Source organism: Melopsittacus undulatus, chromosome Z (assembly GCF_012275295.1).
Source record: "Melopsittacus undulatus isolate bMelUnd1 chromosome Z, bMelUnd1.mat.Z, whole genome shotgun sequence".
In the NCBI taxonomy this organism is placed as follows: Eukaryota; Metazoa; Chordata; class Aves; order Psittaciformes; family Psittaculidae; genus Melopsittacus; species Melopsittacus undulatus.
In genome coordinates, this window is record NC_047557.1 from 4,644,027 (window position 1) to 4,660,636 (window position 16,610).

At 44.3% G+C, this 16,610-nt stretch overlaps 1 protein-coding gene across 1 annotated transcript in view; it reads right to left on the minus strand.

The window, feature by feature from the left end:
- The window catches only part of SETBP1 (SET binding protein 1), a 261,719-nt gene extending 252,074 nt beyond the window's left edge, over positions 1 to 9,645 (minus strand). Inside the window, exon 1 of the mRNA XM_031051384.2 lies at positions 9,154 to 9,645. Within this exon, the coding sequence (XP_030907244.2) occupies positions 9,154 to 9,645 (492 nt within the window). The remainder of the gene's footprint in view (positions 1 to 9,153) is intronic.
- Positions 9,646 to 16,610: the final 6,965 nt, after the last annotated feature.

Genomic DNA, 16,610 nt, shown 5'->3' on the forward strand with positions numbered 1-16,610 from the left:
AAGCAATTGCCAAGCGCCTTACAGAAGTGCCTCTTCACAGAAGCACCAGGTGGGGAAACAGAGACATTGTCCCATGGTGAAGCAAGGGTGTGGTAGGTGGTGACACATCTAAGCATCCACCGCTCAGCCCTCTCCTTGTCCACTGCTCAGTCCTCTCCTCCTCAGACAGAGCCATCAGCAAGAAGAGCAGGGCTGTGGCCTCTGGCTCATTCGATTGTGCCACCGCATTCCTCTTAAGAGCATTGGGCAAGGCAAAATTACCCGCAGATCCCCTCAGGGATGATTCTCATCTTTCAGCCGTGAGGATGGAGAGTGGCTCACACAAAGCTAGGATGCAGCAAAGTGCTGAAATTCCTCAATGAACCACCCAGGTTTCTAGTGGTAGGGTTGTTGTAACACCGGTGTCAATAAAAGATACCATCTCTCTCTACAAACTTTGCCACCCAGGTGAGACAGAGAGCCATGAGAAACTGATGAGAAGATAATGAGTCCTCCAGTAAATATTCCTTATTTGACTCTTACTATATTTTGGGATTTACAGACCAGAAGGGACTATTAAGGACACCTGGATTGACTGATTACATGCTGGCCCCAAAACTACACCCCCTCATTTCATCATCAAGGTCTAACTTCTTTGACATAAATTTCATTTTTAAGCTATCAGTGAAGATGCAGAGAGTAAACAATTCTGAAATAAATTCACCAGTTTCAATGACAAGTAGAAGAAGACTGGCTTCCAGAAGGGCTGTGTACCCAACGCTTGAAGATCAAGCTACCACCTGAAAACTCATTTGTGTCATGGTTAAGCAACCTCAGCTCAATGAAACAGACCTGAGTATTACCCTGGCCTGCAACAGGTTCCTTGAATGAGTCACTTAATCTCATCACTCTATTTCACATAGTGTACTAACAGACAAGATGGTTTTATTTCTCCTCCTATTCATTTCTACAGAGCTTGTGAACTTGCAGGCTCTCCTGATGCCTTCATACAGGACCTGCCAACAGCAGGCATTGATGCACAACAGGAACATGGGACACCAACTTAAAACAAGAGTAATAGAGACACACTTAGTTCTGCAAACACACGTGCATTTCACTGTCAAACCTGAATAACCATGTGTTCACCTTCAGCAATGCTATCTTCCACAGTGGCCACAACTTTCATTTCTGTAGTAAGACACCTTATTCCTTCTGCTATCCCTTTCACTGCTAACCCACAGACAATAACAAGGTGTTATGTTTATACCACCCTGGAGAAGTAGAGTTTTTTTGAGGCTGACCAACCTACTTGGAACCATAATCCTGCTTCCATGGTGCATGCCCCATGACCTGAGAATCCCATTCCTGATAGCAACTGCCTACAGCTCGGAGCCCAAATACAATCAATGATGTAGAAATAGCAATTCTTGTCCTAAAATGAAGGATCCAATAGCAGCTGGTCTAATTCATGTTAGAGCAAGAAATGGAAAATAACACTTTTATGAAAACATAGTTAACGGGATTTATCCTCAGGAGTCATATATCAAATGAAGTAACTTTAAGGTTCAAGAGCTGGAAAAGTCTCTGTGTTTCAAACCAAAACAAAGCATGTTTACTCTAGATATTTTTAGACTGGTTTCCTAAGGAAACAAGGCTAACATGATCACACTGTGTTTGTGTGCATGTGAATGCACAATCAAATCCTTGCCTGCCTGCCTGATCCCCTTCTCAATGTTTCTGGAACATTTTAACCAATTTTGATCCAATTTGCTTTAAGAAGAGAAATCTTTGAGATATGATATTCAAAAAAGTTTTATTCAAATCATTTGATGGCCAAAAGAAAGGGACTCCTGAGGAGTTCTCAAAGAGGGCTTGGTCAGCAAGTTCACTCATCATTAGGCACTAGAGAAGCCACACAAGAGGCAAGTGGTCAGAAACCAACTTTCACAGGTTTCAGTCCTCTTAGAAAAAGAAAAAAGGCAAGCTGAGGGCATCAGGTGAAACCCCTCTTTCCACACGAATGAACTCAAGATGAGTCCATCATGCCACCCCACTGCCTATGATAGGAAATGTGGGCAGAGAGAATCTTATCTGGGAATGAAGCATGTGAAGAATTAGACCTGACCTGAGGGAGCTAGCTGGGTGTGCATGTGTGTGTGCATGGAAAAGGGGGTGAAGATGAAAAAGCTGGGGGTAAATCAGAAGCTATCTGTGGTCAGGCATAGCTGGAAGTAGAGGAGAGGAGAGGGAGCACTGCATGCAAAAGTTGATGCTGGAGGAATGTGAGCGTGTGCACGAAGAACTGACAGCCCTGTGCATCCCAAAAACTCCACTAATGAAGACACAACCAGTGGAGATGTTTGCAGCTCTGGGTGCACATGCCAGCGTCTTGCGTCTCCAGCACATCTCTGTTAGCCTGGAGGCCACGGTGCTTTCGAAACACAACCAGCGTGCACTGACTTGGCCAGGTCTTTATGAGACTGCTGGGAGCAGCACCCACCCCCTCCTGTGGTTTTGTGATGGGACTGTAGGACATCCAGCTGGACCCTCATCTTCCCTAAACTGATCCCAGTTGCTTCCCTGAAGCATCTCCTCAACCCCAAAGCCAGCCCCTGGGACATTTTGTCAGGGTTTGAAAAGAGAAGCACAGCACAAGCAAACAAGGAAATGTCACAGAGGGACATCGAAACTCAGCTGTGGGAGTGACTGCTGCAAAACAAAACCTGTCCTTGACACGGATGGCCTCCACAAGGCCTGGTCATATGGCAGCTAATCAAATACAGCATGTCTTCATCATTTGGCACTCTGCATTAAGCAGTAAAAGCCTGCTTAGATTTCCCCAGCCCATCCCTTCTGCCAGACAATTGCTTCTTTAAGAAATACTTGACTACATGCAAAAAAGAGAAAAGTCACAATTCCTTGGGAGCAGACAGTGAGAGATGGGCATCATCTGGCTCTGGCAGAGCACTGAGCTGGAAAAGAGATTTATTCCTGTCACAGAATATCCATGACATGATGCAGGGCAGACATTGATCCAGTAGGCTTTGGAGAAGGAAGGGTAAGAGCTGGGAATCCAGCCCTCCCTGCTCTTCATAGGGAGGACTGAACTACCTTCAGGAGCAACCATTCTCCTCCAGTTGACTGTGTGGGTGCTCACAGTCTGAGCACCTCAAGTGCCTTCAAGTACCACGATGAACCTGGGCCTGAACAGTTCTCAGCTCACAGCAAAACTGGTTTCTTAAGATCTGAGTTTCTTATAAACAAATTCATTCCTGCTCTGTTTTTGGGGGGAGCCTGAGGTAGTTGTGGTGGGAGGGCACCAAACTGCAGCTGTTTCATTATGCCCTTAACAATGGGGTAGAAAGAAAAGCTAGCCAAGAAGAAACCTGGGTTGAATATCAAAGAGCTGAGTTTGTGTAGCTTTGCACCCATATTTGTGTAGAAAGACTGTAAAAATGCCAGGAGCCTCATGCTTGTTAAAGCAACTCTGAACTGGTCTCTCAATTTCATAAAAGCCAGTTTAACCTTAAATGCAACTAGAAGACTTTCACACTGTACTGGAACTTCTGAGGCTTATTTCATAACCTGAGTAGAGGCTGATGTCTACATTGCTGGCATAAGCTTCAGGTAGCAGCATCATTGGAGCAGCCTCAAGGTTCTCCCAAGCAAGAATGGGAACCAAGCAAGAACAGAAATGGGTTCAGGCTGAAGGGGTTATGGAGGCTCCATCGTCTGGGGAAAGGAAATAAAGAAAAATGAGGTGTAAATCAAAAGCTGTTAATTCAAGCAGGTACCACCAGAAATATCCAAGTGCCTTCACCTGCCCTTGCCAAGCCACAGGCAGTACAGGGAGCAAGCACTTACATCAACTCTGGAGGCACTCTTGGGATCACAGTAGGAAGCGCTGACTCAGAGGACATCTCACATGGTGATGCCCTTAGCAAAGAGGAATAAACACGCACTATGAGCAACTGGATGATCAGGCACACAAATCACCAGAGAGAGGAGTCCAGCACAGGGGTAATCCAACAAGAGCTGCAGATGCACATGAGAACCTGAAGAGTAACTGCAATGTGCAGTCAGTGATGCAGACGAGAGGGAAGTTCTCATAATCTTCTGGAAGAAGGAGGGGTGCAAAGGGAAAACATATGAACTGGAAAGTCCTCAAAGAAAGGTGAACCACAGGAGAAAGCTGAGTGTGTGGGGCAGAGGAAAGGAAGACTACAAATTGAATTTCAAGGGGAAAAGTGCTAAAGTTTCTTCCTGCAGAGAAACAGCGAATATCTACAGGAATTCAAGGCGAAAAAAGAAAGATATATTTCAAGAAAATCCAAGGATACAGTTTCTTCTGATTACATACAAGGAAGCTTTATTTCCAATTGACTTGTTGCTGCTTATATCTCAGTGATAGTTTATTCACTCACCCCAACATCACAAAAAACCCCCAGTGTAATAATAATTAAAAAATAAAAAGAGTTTACATCCCCCCAAGCAGGACGTTATGCATATGATGGAAGCTCCAAAGAAACTTTGTCAGGGTATGCTTGGAAAGAAACAAAGGGGTGACAAAATGAAGTGTTTGCAGACATGAGAAAATAGAGCAGCAAATGCAGGGAGGGGAAAAAATAAAGTAAAAAAACAACAAAAAAGAAGAAATAAAATGAGGCACATACTAATCATCTGGGGCTTGTTAAATGTTACATGACATGCAGGGAATGCTGATGGATTGTTTCATTGCCTTCGGTGCCACGATTTCAGTGCTCCTCCAGACTGACAGCATGCTTCTCTACCCAAAGGAAAAGGCACCTTTGGTGATGCTGAGGACACTGGACTCGAGCAACCCTGCTGCAGGGGGGACAGCAATGGCAGCAGGGCTTGCCAATGTGCCAGAAGGACACCCTTTGGTCTCCCGGCTTTTTTCTTCCCTCACTGTCCAATCAGACTAAATGGAACGGAGTCATTTGCGGGTTTAGAAGTGGCGAGGGTTCAGCCCACTCCAACCAAAGAGTTGAAATAAGAGCAAATGCTTACAGAACACTTGTGCACTTTCCAATTGCTGCATGAGTGACCACAGACACAGCCCAAGCTACGATTCACCTACCGAGCAGCCCTCGGAAAGGGGTTAGGAAACTACCTTCACTCTTAGAAGGGGAAGCTGATGTGAAACTCGGCATGGTCAGGAGTTAAAAGAAACCCCAAGAGTTACTGGGCTGTAGCCAAGCATTCAAGCTGACAGAGCAGAGATTCCCAACACTGATGCACTCTCATCCCCTGCCTTCCTCCCCACTCGCCCCAGGGCATCAGCGACCGCACCCAGCAAGATCCTCTCCTGGATTCCCTCCCCTCCCATTCATGATCGCATAACATCCCCGGGGCGATTGCTCACATGGAAAAGCAACATGAGGAAAGTATTTAATGTATGTTTATGTCTTTTAATATAGTGTAGCAGCTGGAATCAAAGGCAAAAAATCACAGGCTTCAGCACATAAGCATCATGGCTCTCCACAAGGACCCCTTCTAATCACCACCACTCCCTGGACCACAGCTTTAGAAATCAGGCACTAGCCCCTATTGCCTAATTAGCAGAGCATTGGAAAGCTCAGGAACAGGCGTATCTTCTTTCTCCCTAAGTGGCCACTGAATAAATGCTGTATCCTCAGTTCACAGGCTTCTTTTACACTGCTGGCATTACCAGCTCTTTGTGTACCCACATGCTGTTACTTAAATTGCTTCCATGTTTTCATTACTTGCCCTCTGTGCTGTGTGTATTGAAACTCCTGCAAGAATGCTGAAGTGGTATTTCAAAGCACTGGGGACTACTAAAGATGTGGCTGAAATTATTATGCAAGAAACTTGAGTGATTTTTCAAGTTCTGATAACAGTTTGCTCCTCCTCGAGGGGAAAGATAAATTCAGGTGCTACTCCATGAGGCTCCATGGATGACAATGACTCCCACCCCCCAGAGACACAAGCATGGCACTTGCAGCTCAGGTTAGGCTCAGCTCTTCGTCCTTATACAGGGATCTGTGGGACCTGTATATATGCTCTGCATCCATAAGGAAGGTAGTAAATTCAATTAATAATGCTGCTCCCATGCACAAGGGAATTGTGTCCATTGAGCCAAACTCTTCTGGCAAAAATCCACAGGGGACAGTGGCACAATGCCATCTGAAGATCTGCCCCACAGTTTTAGGTCTTTGCTCCCTGTTGCTGCTGCCAGTAGCTGCATTGCTTGAGTTTGTGCTGATTAAAGCAATAGGAAATCAAACAGCCTAACTCTGAGATATCAAAACCGCTAGAATCAAGTACATGCAGTAGGTATATGTATGCTCCTCTCTGCCAGGGAAACCCACAGGTGGACCAGACATCTTCAGCTCCATTTGAGTTTCAACTTGCTGTTTACTCCCAGCCATTTTCCCCCCAAAACTGCTGTAACTGCCATGAAAGCAATCTCACTGCCAGCACTGGAACCATTCTCGCACTAATTTCCAACTTCCTTCGTCTGTAATACCTTCCATCATCCCTTCATATAAGATGCTCACAGGCAAAGCTTGATGCTGCAACCCACAAGTTAAGAGGCAGCCATGCACCAAATCCCTTCAGCTGCAGGGATGCAGGTTATTTACCATCCTGGTTATTTGCCATGCAGGCTGAAGGTCTCCAGGCATCAAATCCTTTGGGATTACAGCACTGGGATCTTCCAGATCGCTGATGGGGACTCCTCTGCCCCAGCCCTGGCCCAGCAGCTGCCGCACAGCAGCCGTTGGGTGTTATGCTAATGGATGTGCCAGTGCAGCAGCCCTCTCCCCATCTGCTCAGAGCATCCACCTGCTGGGTTGGGGTTTGTTTTGTTTTGTTTTGTTTTAATGGCCAGATTAGGCCAGCACTGTCCCAGAACACTTCCAGCCTGTGCACAGAGTGTGAACACAGTACCAGCCAGCCCACACCTCACAGCACAAGTGCAAACTGGATGCAGGCACATTTGGGCCATGATCTGCTTCTTTCAAACACCTTATCTTTCTGCAATTAAAGCCTCACCCTGAGTGTAACCACACTACAAGGTGGTTTTTTTTTTGTTATTGTTGGGGTTAGGGATTTTTGCACATAGATTTCTTATACTTTATTCATATAATCACAGACTAGTTTGGATTGGAAGGGACCTTAAAGCTCATCCAGTTCCAACAGCCTACCATAGACAGGTACACCTTCCACTAGAGCAGGTTGCTCTGAGCCCTGTCCAACCTGGCCTTGAACACTGCCAGGGAGGAGGAAACCACAGCTTCTCTGGGCAACCTGTAGATTTAAATTAGACATTAGGAAGAACGTCTAATCTAAATCTACACTCTTTCAGCTTAAAGCTATTCCCCTTTGGCATGTAACTACCTCCCCTTGTAAAAAGTCTCTCTCCATTCATTTAACCTTTTTGGATGTCCACATGAAAGAATGAATGTACCTTCCATAGACTAAGTCATAAACAGAAATTAAAGCTCCAATTTTTAAGCAGTAATATTCTCCATGGTCCATGCATGTTAGCCGGTGGTTTGCAAGTCTTTTTCTCCCTGTATGGCCATTGAGGAATTGCTTGTGACACCTTTGCTGTCAATGAGCATGGTCTCACACAACCACTAGTTCTCCTGAGACCTCTGCAAGTATTCAGGGAGGAAAAAGAAGAGGAAATAAGACATCTTTCTGTGCTAAGACAACAGTTCATCCTTCTCAGTAGGTAGGAAAATCTCTTCTCAGTATTTTATGGCCTCAAAATTTTGCTGTTCTAAAAAGCTATTTTTTTTCATGGACATGAAGTATGCCATTTAGCTGGATTCTAAGAAAAAAAAACTAGTTGGGGCAGGGGATTGTTTTTTTCATGTTCACCTTCTAGGAAAATTACTTTCAGAGTGAGCAGTGCTAACCTCCCTGTGCCTTCCCTTGAAGCAATGGAAAATGTTGATGTTTCAAAAAGTGATTAAGAGTTAGAGGAATTCTGATCTAAGTCATTCTGTCAAGGACAATGTCTCCAAGGAGAGCCATATGCAATTAGCCTTCTCAAGGCTTCGAGTAGCCCTTCAAACATCCATCAAGTGTATAAGGTATGGGAGAAGTGGGGATCTTCTGCACAGAGAGGGATCCAAGCTGCTTGAATAGGAAAGCCAAGTCATGCCCTAAGCTGTAACCAGTGGACACCTACTTGAATGTGATGGATTTGTCCAGGTTTGGGAGATACTCATGAGTCATCAGATCTGTGTTCCTGTCTGAACTCATCATGATGCCCACATGTTACTAAGGAGACAGAGGTGAAGTATTTGTACTATGATAATGCCTCAACCCAACCAAAGCTCCTTTGTCAAACACCTAGGATATAAAACACCACTACACCCAAAATAACATGATAGTCACCAGTTATCCCAACCCACACCAGTGCTGGTTAAAACACACAAACTAAGTTCATTTAAAGTGTAGGGGACATAATTGCTGAAAAATCAACAGCAAAACAAAAAGTGCTCCTGAAAAGAGCTTGTAAAAAGAAAAAATATTTTTCCCCTCCCTCTTCCTCTCCTTGACTAAATGAAAAAAAAAAAAAATAAAAACAATTTTTACTTGAATTGAAAGAACCAAAAATTTCTCTCCAGAAGAATATTTCAAGAAAATGATATGCATCTAGGAGAAAATGAGACTTGTAATGGAAGTATTTTCTGAAGCATAACTATAGTGTTGCTAGCACAATGCTGTAATCAAGAATAATGGAGCCCTTTGCCCGGTATACAGGAATGGATTCAATTGTTCACTGTGCAAATACCTGTATTTTAAAAATGTAGTTGAAAGCTTTAACCGCAAAAGGCTTGAACATTAGTGCTTAGACACAAAGCAGTTCAGAAGTGGTCTCCTTCATTTATCACTCATGTAATGATTAATCTTAAATCTCAATTACACATGAAAATAGAATAGCCCAGCTGAACTTTTGATCCCTTCTGAATTGATTCATCTGAAGGATAGCTCAAAATCATCCCCACAGTACAGGATGATACCCACTCTCTATTACCTCCTCTTCAGCCAAGAGGGGATTTATAAGCATTGCAAAGGTTATGTCTTGGACATGAATTGTTTGAGCAGGTTTAATCCTATCCTCTCCCTCTGTGTTCACGAGAAAGGGATAGAAAAGGAAAGAATAGGACTTACTTTCTTTTTGGAGTGTGATCTGTCCTCTTCTTTAGCTGTTTTGTTATTTTTCCCCGCTCTGGAAAGCTTCTGCTCCCCAGACTGCTTGATGGTGATTTTGATCTCAGGAGGGCAAATATAGTTCTCCAAGTTCTTTGGGGGCTTCTTAGCTCTCTTGGTGGTTTGGATCTTCAGCTTTAAACTCCCCTCCGTGAAGTTAGCCTCCTTGATGGAAAACTCCTGTTCCTCCAGGCCATCTCCCGCCACCCATTTCTCACTGTCCGCATTAGAAGTGGAATCCACGTCTCTTCCAGAACCCAGCTCATCCTCTTCCTCAGGCTCCAGCCTCTCACTGCTCACCGCGATCCCTTTCCCCGAGCCCGCTGAGGGCAGCATCGTCTCCCCTGTGCAGCTGGATGCAGAAGGAGGCTTCACGGAGGTGACAGTGGCTGGCAGAAAGTCTGCCTCACCTCCCTTTTGCCGGGAGCTGCTCAAAGTCTCCCTGGGCTCCATAGCAATACAGCAATGCCCTGGAGTTTTATCAGAGGGAAGGGGACCGCAGGAGTGGATGAGGAGAGCACGGGCAGGTACGATCCAAGGGAGCAAATGGTATCTGTCTGACCAAATTCAATGTCCTGATCACCCAGAGGCTGCAAGTTGTTCAGAAGAAACCAGATCTGCCACTGCCAAAGAAAAGGAGAAGAAAAAAAGGAAGTTAGCATGTGTACACACATCGAACATGAGTACAGAGATGACTGAAACAGGGCATGCTTGGGCTTCCCCTAAAGCATCTCCAGGACCTTCCTTGAAGCAAATGGGAATGAAGGCTGGCTGGCACTTCAGAGAACTGAATCTGGTATTGCAAAGCAAGGAATAGTAAATTGATGAAAACTGAGTTATATATGTATATAAAAGTAATAGTAATGGTGTGCAAATGCAAAAGTTTTCCACTCTGGACTTGAGAAATAAAGGAGCCGCTAGCCAGCTCTCCACACCCACGAATCTTCTTATTACTTCAAAGTGCTTGCTGTCAGAGGGGTTTCAGAGGGAGAAAAATATAGATGCGGACGTTTGCTCCAGGTGAAACAATAACCCAGTGATCAGAGCACCAAAAACCATGGTGTTGTCCTATGAATCAGGAATGCAGAGTTTCAAACTCCCTGTTTCCCTACTTCATAGGTGAGAGAGAGATGACCTTGACTGCCAGTATACTGCGGGGACTCTGCTTTGGGTGAATTACTTGTTACACACTGGGCCAGACACACACTGCTTGCAGGCTGAGACACAACCTGGGATGCTGAAAGTGCAGGAGGATGCAGTTGGGTCTCTTGCAGGGCTATCAGGAACCTGAGTATAGAGAGCGATGGAGGAAAGTTAAAGCCAGTGTTTTCCAGAGTTCCTCATGCCCCTGGATACCTCTGGTCTGCGGTGAGGGCTGAGTTAAGCTAAGACTGTGCTCTCATCCTTTCAACTTCAACTTTTCTTTAAAACATCACAGATTGAACCCTTTGAGATGGAAGCATTTGTATTCAGGACCTCACTAAGCCTTGGCCAAAGTTGAATGTTGAATTGAGGGAAAATATGTATCACCCAATGGCATAAAAAGCCAAATACCAAACATTTGGTTGAAAAAAAACTCAAAACATACACGTAGTAAAGTTTTTGTTTCAAAGGTGTTGAGGTGCTTTAGTACACCCTCCCTAAAATCCCCTACATAGCCACGTCCCATCATGGCGACACAGTTTAGTCCACAAGATTAGCAGAAGAGTATCTCAAAGAGAAACAAATCTATTTTCTGCTGCTTTAGCAGAAACAGCTCCCTGGTGGGTTAGAGGAGTATCACTTCTGGCATACAGAGAACAGAACAAGAAAGCACTGCCAGGAGAAGGTGCAGACCTACTCTTTTGACAGTAGCTCCCTGCCTGGGAGATTGGCTCTGCTAAACTGCCAAACCCCACCCCTCGAGCAAATACAAGCAAGATCTGAGCACAGGCAGGAATACCCTACATGATTTTTAGTAGCAATAAACCATAAAGAGGAAACAAAAGTGATCTTGCTACCTTTGTTACAAAATCGTAACAGCATTATCAGTGTAGACTACTTTAAAGTACAGCTCGCCAACAAAAATCACATGTCCTTGTACCATTGGCTTCTTTCTGCTTTTTAAAAATACCTTGCATGACCTTAAAATTCCAAAAGAAGGAGTAACAAGCTCCTTTTATTAGTTATACATCCACATGTCTACTGGAGTGTGGCCATAGGTCACTTGTCTGACCCTGGCGCATATGGCTACTAATGGGAAGTCCTAAACATCCTAGAGCTCCATGAAATCATTGGATGACTTCCACCAGGTCCCATCAGACACAAATTCAAATAAAGTTTCCACAAACAGCACAAGATAACAGCCCAAGCATAAAAGAAAAAAGGGAAAGAACTATCATGGAGCTTGAACCGCCATCTGGCCTTAGATGTGGTTTCTATAGCTCATAAGAGATAGAAGTACATCATAAAAACACTTATGCTTAAGCTGCACATCTTCTGGCAACAGGGAGGAGACTCATTTCCCAGAGCTGCTGCCACTGGTCTCATTTAAGGTGATCTTGAAGAATTAACAGACCCAAGGTCTCCTGCACACCTGCCTTGACTCAGCAAGTCTGAATTTCCCCACCTGTGAAACAAAGATCAAGCTTACCTCATTCCACCCTACTGTAGGGTGGGTTGGTTAATGCCTTGACATAGTTTAGAACCCAAGTGTTTACCATGTGGTAGCCACTAATTACTAACGCAATTAGTACATTAAAGTCACCCAGTTGCAAGAGCTGCTCCACGTAATTGACCAGCCTCACACCTTGCCTCTTCTTTGCACCTATAGAGGTGATGGGAGCCAGGGTTACCTTCCTCTTCCAACTGGTCCAATACAAAAAAAAGTAAATAGAAAGGCTGTGCTATTTAGCTGCCATTTCACATCACTGTTAATCTCCTTGGAGAGGAACGCAATGTACACACACTCCTGGGCTACAACACAAACACAAGGTGGTAAAAGCTCGGCAGTGCAGCATTCCAGGGAGTTACTGCTCTGGTATGCACGCATGTACAATGGGCACTCTGTGCTGGCCTCCACCCACAGGCTTTTAACCTCTCTCGCTGCTGGCAAGAAAGAGAAGGCTTCTGGCAGACAGCATGTAGCTCAGCACACAGGGCAGCAGGATGAGTCCACAGCCACCAACGGTTCAGGGAAGGGACCACAGGTTCCAATATAATGAACCAATTCACCTGGGACCCTGTGTTGAATGGGAGCTGAAATAAAACTCACTGCTCTAAACTGGCTCTGAGTCACAGGGTAGTGTTTTCTGGAGGGTGGATAAAAAGCCAGGTTTCTGCTCCAAAGTCTGGCTGTGGATCTTGGACCCAGACTCAGGGTCATGATACCCAAACACTCATCCCTGCTTGGCAGTGTGCCTCCAGGTCAGTAAAAACAAGCAACAGATGCATAAAGTCATTGCTTTACACTAGTGCCAGGTGAGTTAGTGCCAAATCTACCTTAAAATACCACTTAAAAATATTGGCCTCCTGTTCTGCTGAGAGCCTGCAGATGATGATATCACCAGACCCGCAGGTAGCAACAAATAACCCTGTGCTCAAACACCATGCTGAATTAACGGGGTCATTGTTTTAGGTATCTCCTTATTTTCCTCCAGGGTTAATAGTTAAATGTCTTGGGTGCAGGGATATCATACTTGTCTTTCTTGTTTGGGCGGGCGACCTGTGCTTTGACTAATTAGGAAACCTCACTTCAGGCTTCTGAATGTGTAACCTCCTTTGGAAACCTCCCCTCTTCCCCTCTGTAGACTGCCTGCAGAAAGGCAGAAGGGACAGTGATGAACACTTTTCCTCCAGCAGCTCTTCTGCCTTAGCTGGCAATGTGCAGGTATCTAGGGAGGAAGTGGATTTTCCAGGAGACCTCTATTTCTTTTTAAGCGCAGAGGAGATGGGGGCTGTCTAGACTGTGCTCACCTAAACTGCCCTTCAAGGCCTCACCAGTATTGAGTTCTGTTCAATAAACAGCTACAGAGGTGTTTTACCATCTGAATTAAGCTCCTGGAGAAAGTGTTACCACCAGCAGGCTTCCTGCAGTCAAGTTAAATTTGAGGAGGATAATTCACAGGTGCATGACAACAGATTTCACACAAGTTGGCATTAGCTCTTAATTAGGGAGAGATTCGTGCTTCCTCTGATAAGTACTGAGAAACAATCAAATGCCTGTGTGCTCAGCCTTGCTACTGCTGTTCCTTATCAGCTCCTCTGAGTACCTCAAACACACTTCTGGAAGCAAAGGCCTAAAGTACAAGACCTTCCTTGGGGTTATACTAGATGCCTGCCATTAAGGGTTTTGAATAACTTCTTTTCTTCTGCCTAAGACAACTACTCATGCTTGCAAGTATTCAGATGCCAGGGCTATGAAATGATTAAACTGAGTATTTGCTGAGGACAAACACAGATGTGAGAACCTACAGTACAGGAGAGAAATCCACCTATTTGGGATTTTATATGAAATTAAATGGGCATAATACTTGGCATGTCATTTGTCCTAGGGCTGGAGCAACCATATTAGTAACATGCAAATGCTGATTAGACAAATGCAAGCAATCTGGGTGAGTAGCCCAGTATTTGTGCTGCTCCCCTAATTTGTTCAAGCACAAAGAGCACGAGCAGGGAGCTTCAAGCAATATTAAGAAATGCTACCCAAATCCCATCAAACACTTATCCCAGCTGTAATTTTCACTACTGAGACTACTTTTATCTTATCCATTGAGTCCAAAATGCCTTAAGATGTAAAAAGAAAAAACAATGCTATTGAAGAGGTTCAAGTGAGTGTAAACTGAGGCATGAGTCTGAGACTGTCATAGTAAACGTGAAGTGGAGCTCACATCTACCTTTGGATCTCACATTGTCTCATGTGACATACTGTTAAATCTTTATCTCTGCAAAATATCAGAAATCCTGGAAGCCTCTTTACACTCCATCTTTTTAAAACTATTCACCACAAAGCACTGGAGACTCTGCAGAAATACTTAATGATGAGATATCACCTTTCACGCCAAAGAATCCCGGGTTGCTCCCTTGATTATATATGCCACCACTGAAATGCAGCTGCCTCTGGGGTAGAGGCCAATGGACAACCCACATTACACCCAAGGGAAAGCTTTGGTCAGAAACTTGCTTTTATGAGAAGTGTCAGTGAAACTTCAGAATCCATCATGGGACATAAAAACCCAGCAGCCTGGCATACAGCAAGCTGCGCTGAACTGAGTTAACCCACATTAGGAATTAGGAATAAAGACGGCTAAAACCTTTTCTTCATTATTGTTTAAAAAAAAAAAAAGGAATTTCAAGTGTGTTTGTGGTCATGGTCAGTGCACTGCCAGATCACCAGCAGCACAAGTCTGGCACGGGTCAGGAACAAGCATCTGATTACACACTTCTGTCAAATGGACCAGATCACACAAAATGAGAGTTAAACCATGTCTTCATGCCACCTTAAAGGCAGCATGGGTAAAAATCTTGTGGGTTACATAGAGCCAATATGGTGCAGACAAGTGACATAGAATGATGCAATACAAAGTCTGCTGGGATAAAATTAAGTCACTGCAAACTGTCTTTGAACAAATTTGAACCAAGAGAATGAGTTTATACTGGAACAGTAGCATGGAACAGTAGAGTATTTAATTTGCCGCCCAGAGCCCTTAAGCTACATTTATCACATCTTTAGACCATGGCCTTAGTTGCTTCCTGTGGCGATGGTATTCTGAAAGAATAACCTGCCTTTGGCAAGGAGCTGAAAAGAATGACTGTAACAGATATTTTCCATCCACACTACAGATCCCATAGGAAACACTCTCTCCTTTTCACCTGACTTGTGTCAGTCAGAACAGAAATAAGGCAGAAGGGCTTCCCCTTCAAGCAAAACAAATGAACGTTGTCTCTTAATAAAGAATCAGAGGCAGCCTCAAGATGTCCAGATCCCAACCAAGCACAACCCTGAGCACCCTGCTTTAGGTTAGCAGTGTGGTGGACTGGATGATCTTCAGAGGCCCTTCCAACCATAGGCATGCTGTGTTTCTGAGATATATTATATTGCCTCTATCTCCAGCACCAGTCAAATCGATCTCTCTAATGCAAAAGAATTCTAAACATACTGCTAAAATTCCCATCTATAATACATACCTGGATATAGACACTTACAAAAAAAGGATGGGTGTACCACAGATACAGCATGAGATCCTTAACTGATAAGGATAATTGTGAGTGGAATGACCATATGTGAAAGCCTGTAATCCACAGATTACCTATTTATTAAAGTATTAACTAAGGCATGTAATTCATTAATTGGGTGAATTAGAATAAGAAAGGTGTTTCCTCTCCACATGGTCCTCCTGTCTCCAACACTGTTGTTTTTGTTCCAGTCCTTCCACGTCTGCCTCTGATGGGTTATGTGAAGACTTTCTCAGAAAGGAAAGGATGCAAGCTTTGCCACGTGTGGTCTATCCACATTAAAAACCAGGAGCAAGAATTAATGGCCATTAACAGAATAACAACAGAAATGTAATCTTCCCTTATTTCCATCAGATTGAACTGAGTCCAAGTGCTACCAGCCCTCTGCACCTCCACCAGCATGACTGACCGATGTCTCTGCCTCAGCATGCCCAATGCCTGCAAAGGGAGCCAAGAAAAGCCAACTGGAGGGAAAAAGATGAGATTAACTGAATCACAGAATCATAGAATTAGGGTTGGAAAGGACCTTAAGATCATTTAGTTCCAACCCCCTACCATGGGCAGGGATGCCTCACAATAGATCATGTTGCCCAAGGCTCCGTCCAAACTGGCCTTGAGCACTGCCAGAACCAAAGATCTCTCACAGCCAGATGAGGCTGCAAGCATCCCCCCTAAGATAAAGTGGCAGAAACAAATGAGAGCCCTAGCATATCCATAATTACAGAGGTATGTAAATGTGGATATTACACATGTGTGTATCTGTCTTCTTAACATAGAGACATTAAGAGTAGATTATGGAATCATATTTGGCTCCATAATTAGGTTTGAGACTCCATAATTAGATCAGATAGTCACCTTTCTATGTAAGTAACTAACTATCATACAGTGCTGAAGGGAGGGCCAACTGAATGATTAAACAACTGACATGGCCATAAATCATAAGGCCCATAAAAGTAATACTGCCCAAGGTATAGCTGTGGCAACAGCCAGTGTAGCAAAGCACCCATGTGCAGTAGGAGGAGAGATGGCCATCATGTTGCCCAAGGATTTTCGTAAGTTCCTGGCTGAGAACTGTGCTAAGGTTTTATAAATCTACCCACTCACAAACCAAAGCTGTATTTGGGTGTCAGGGAAGGAAGTATGGTCACCAGACCTATAAACAGCCCCTCATGCTGATTTCAGGTCTCTAAAGGACCAATGTCCTC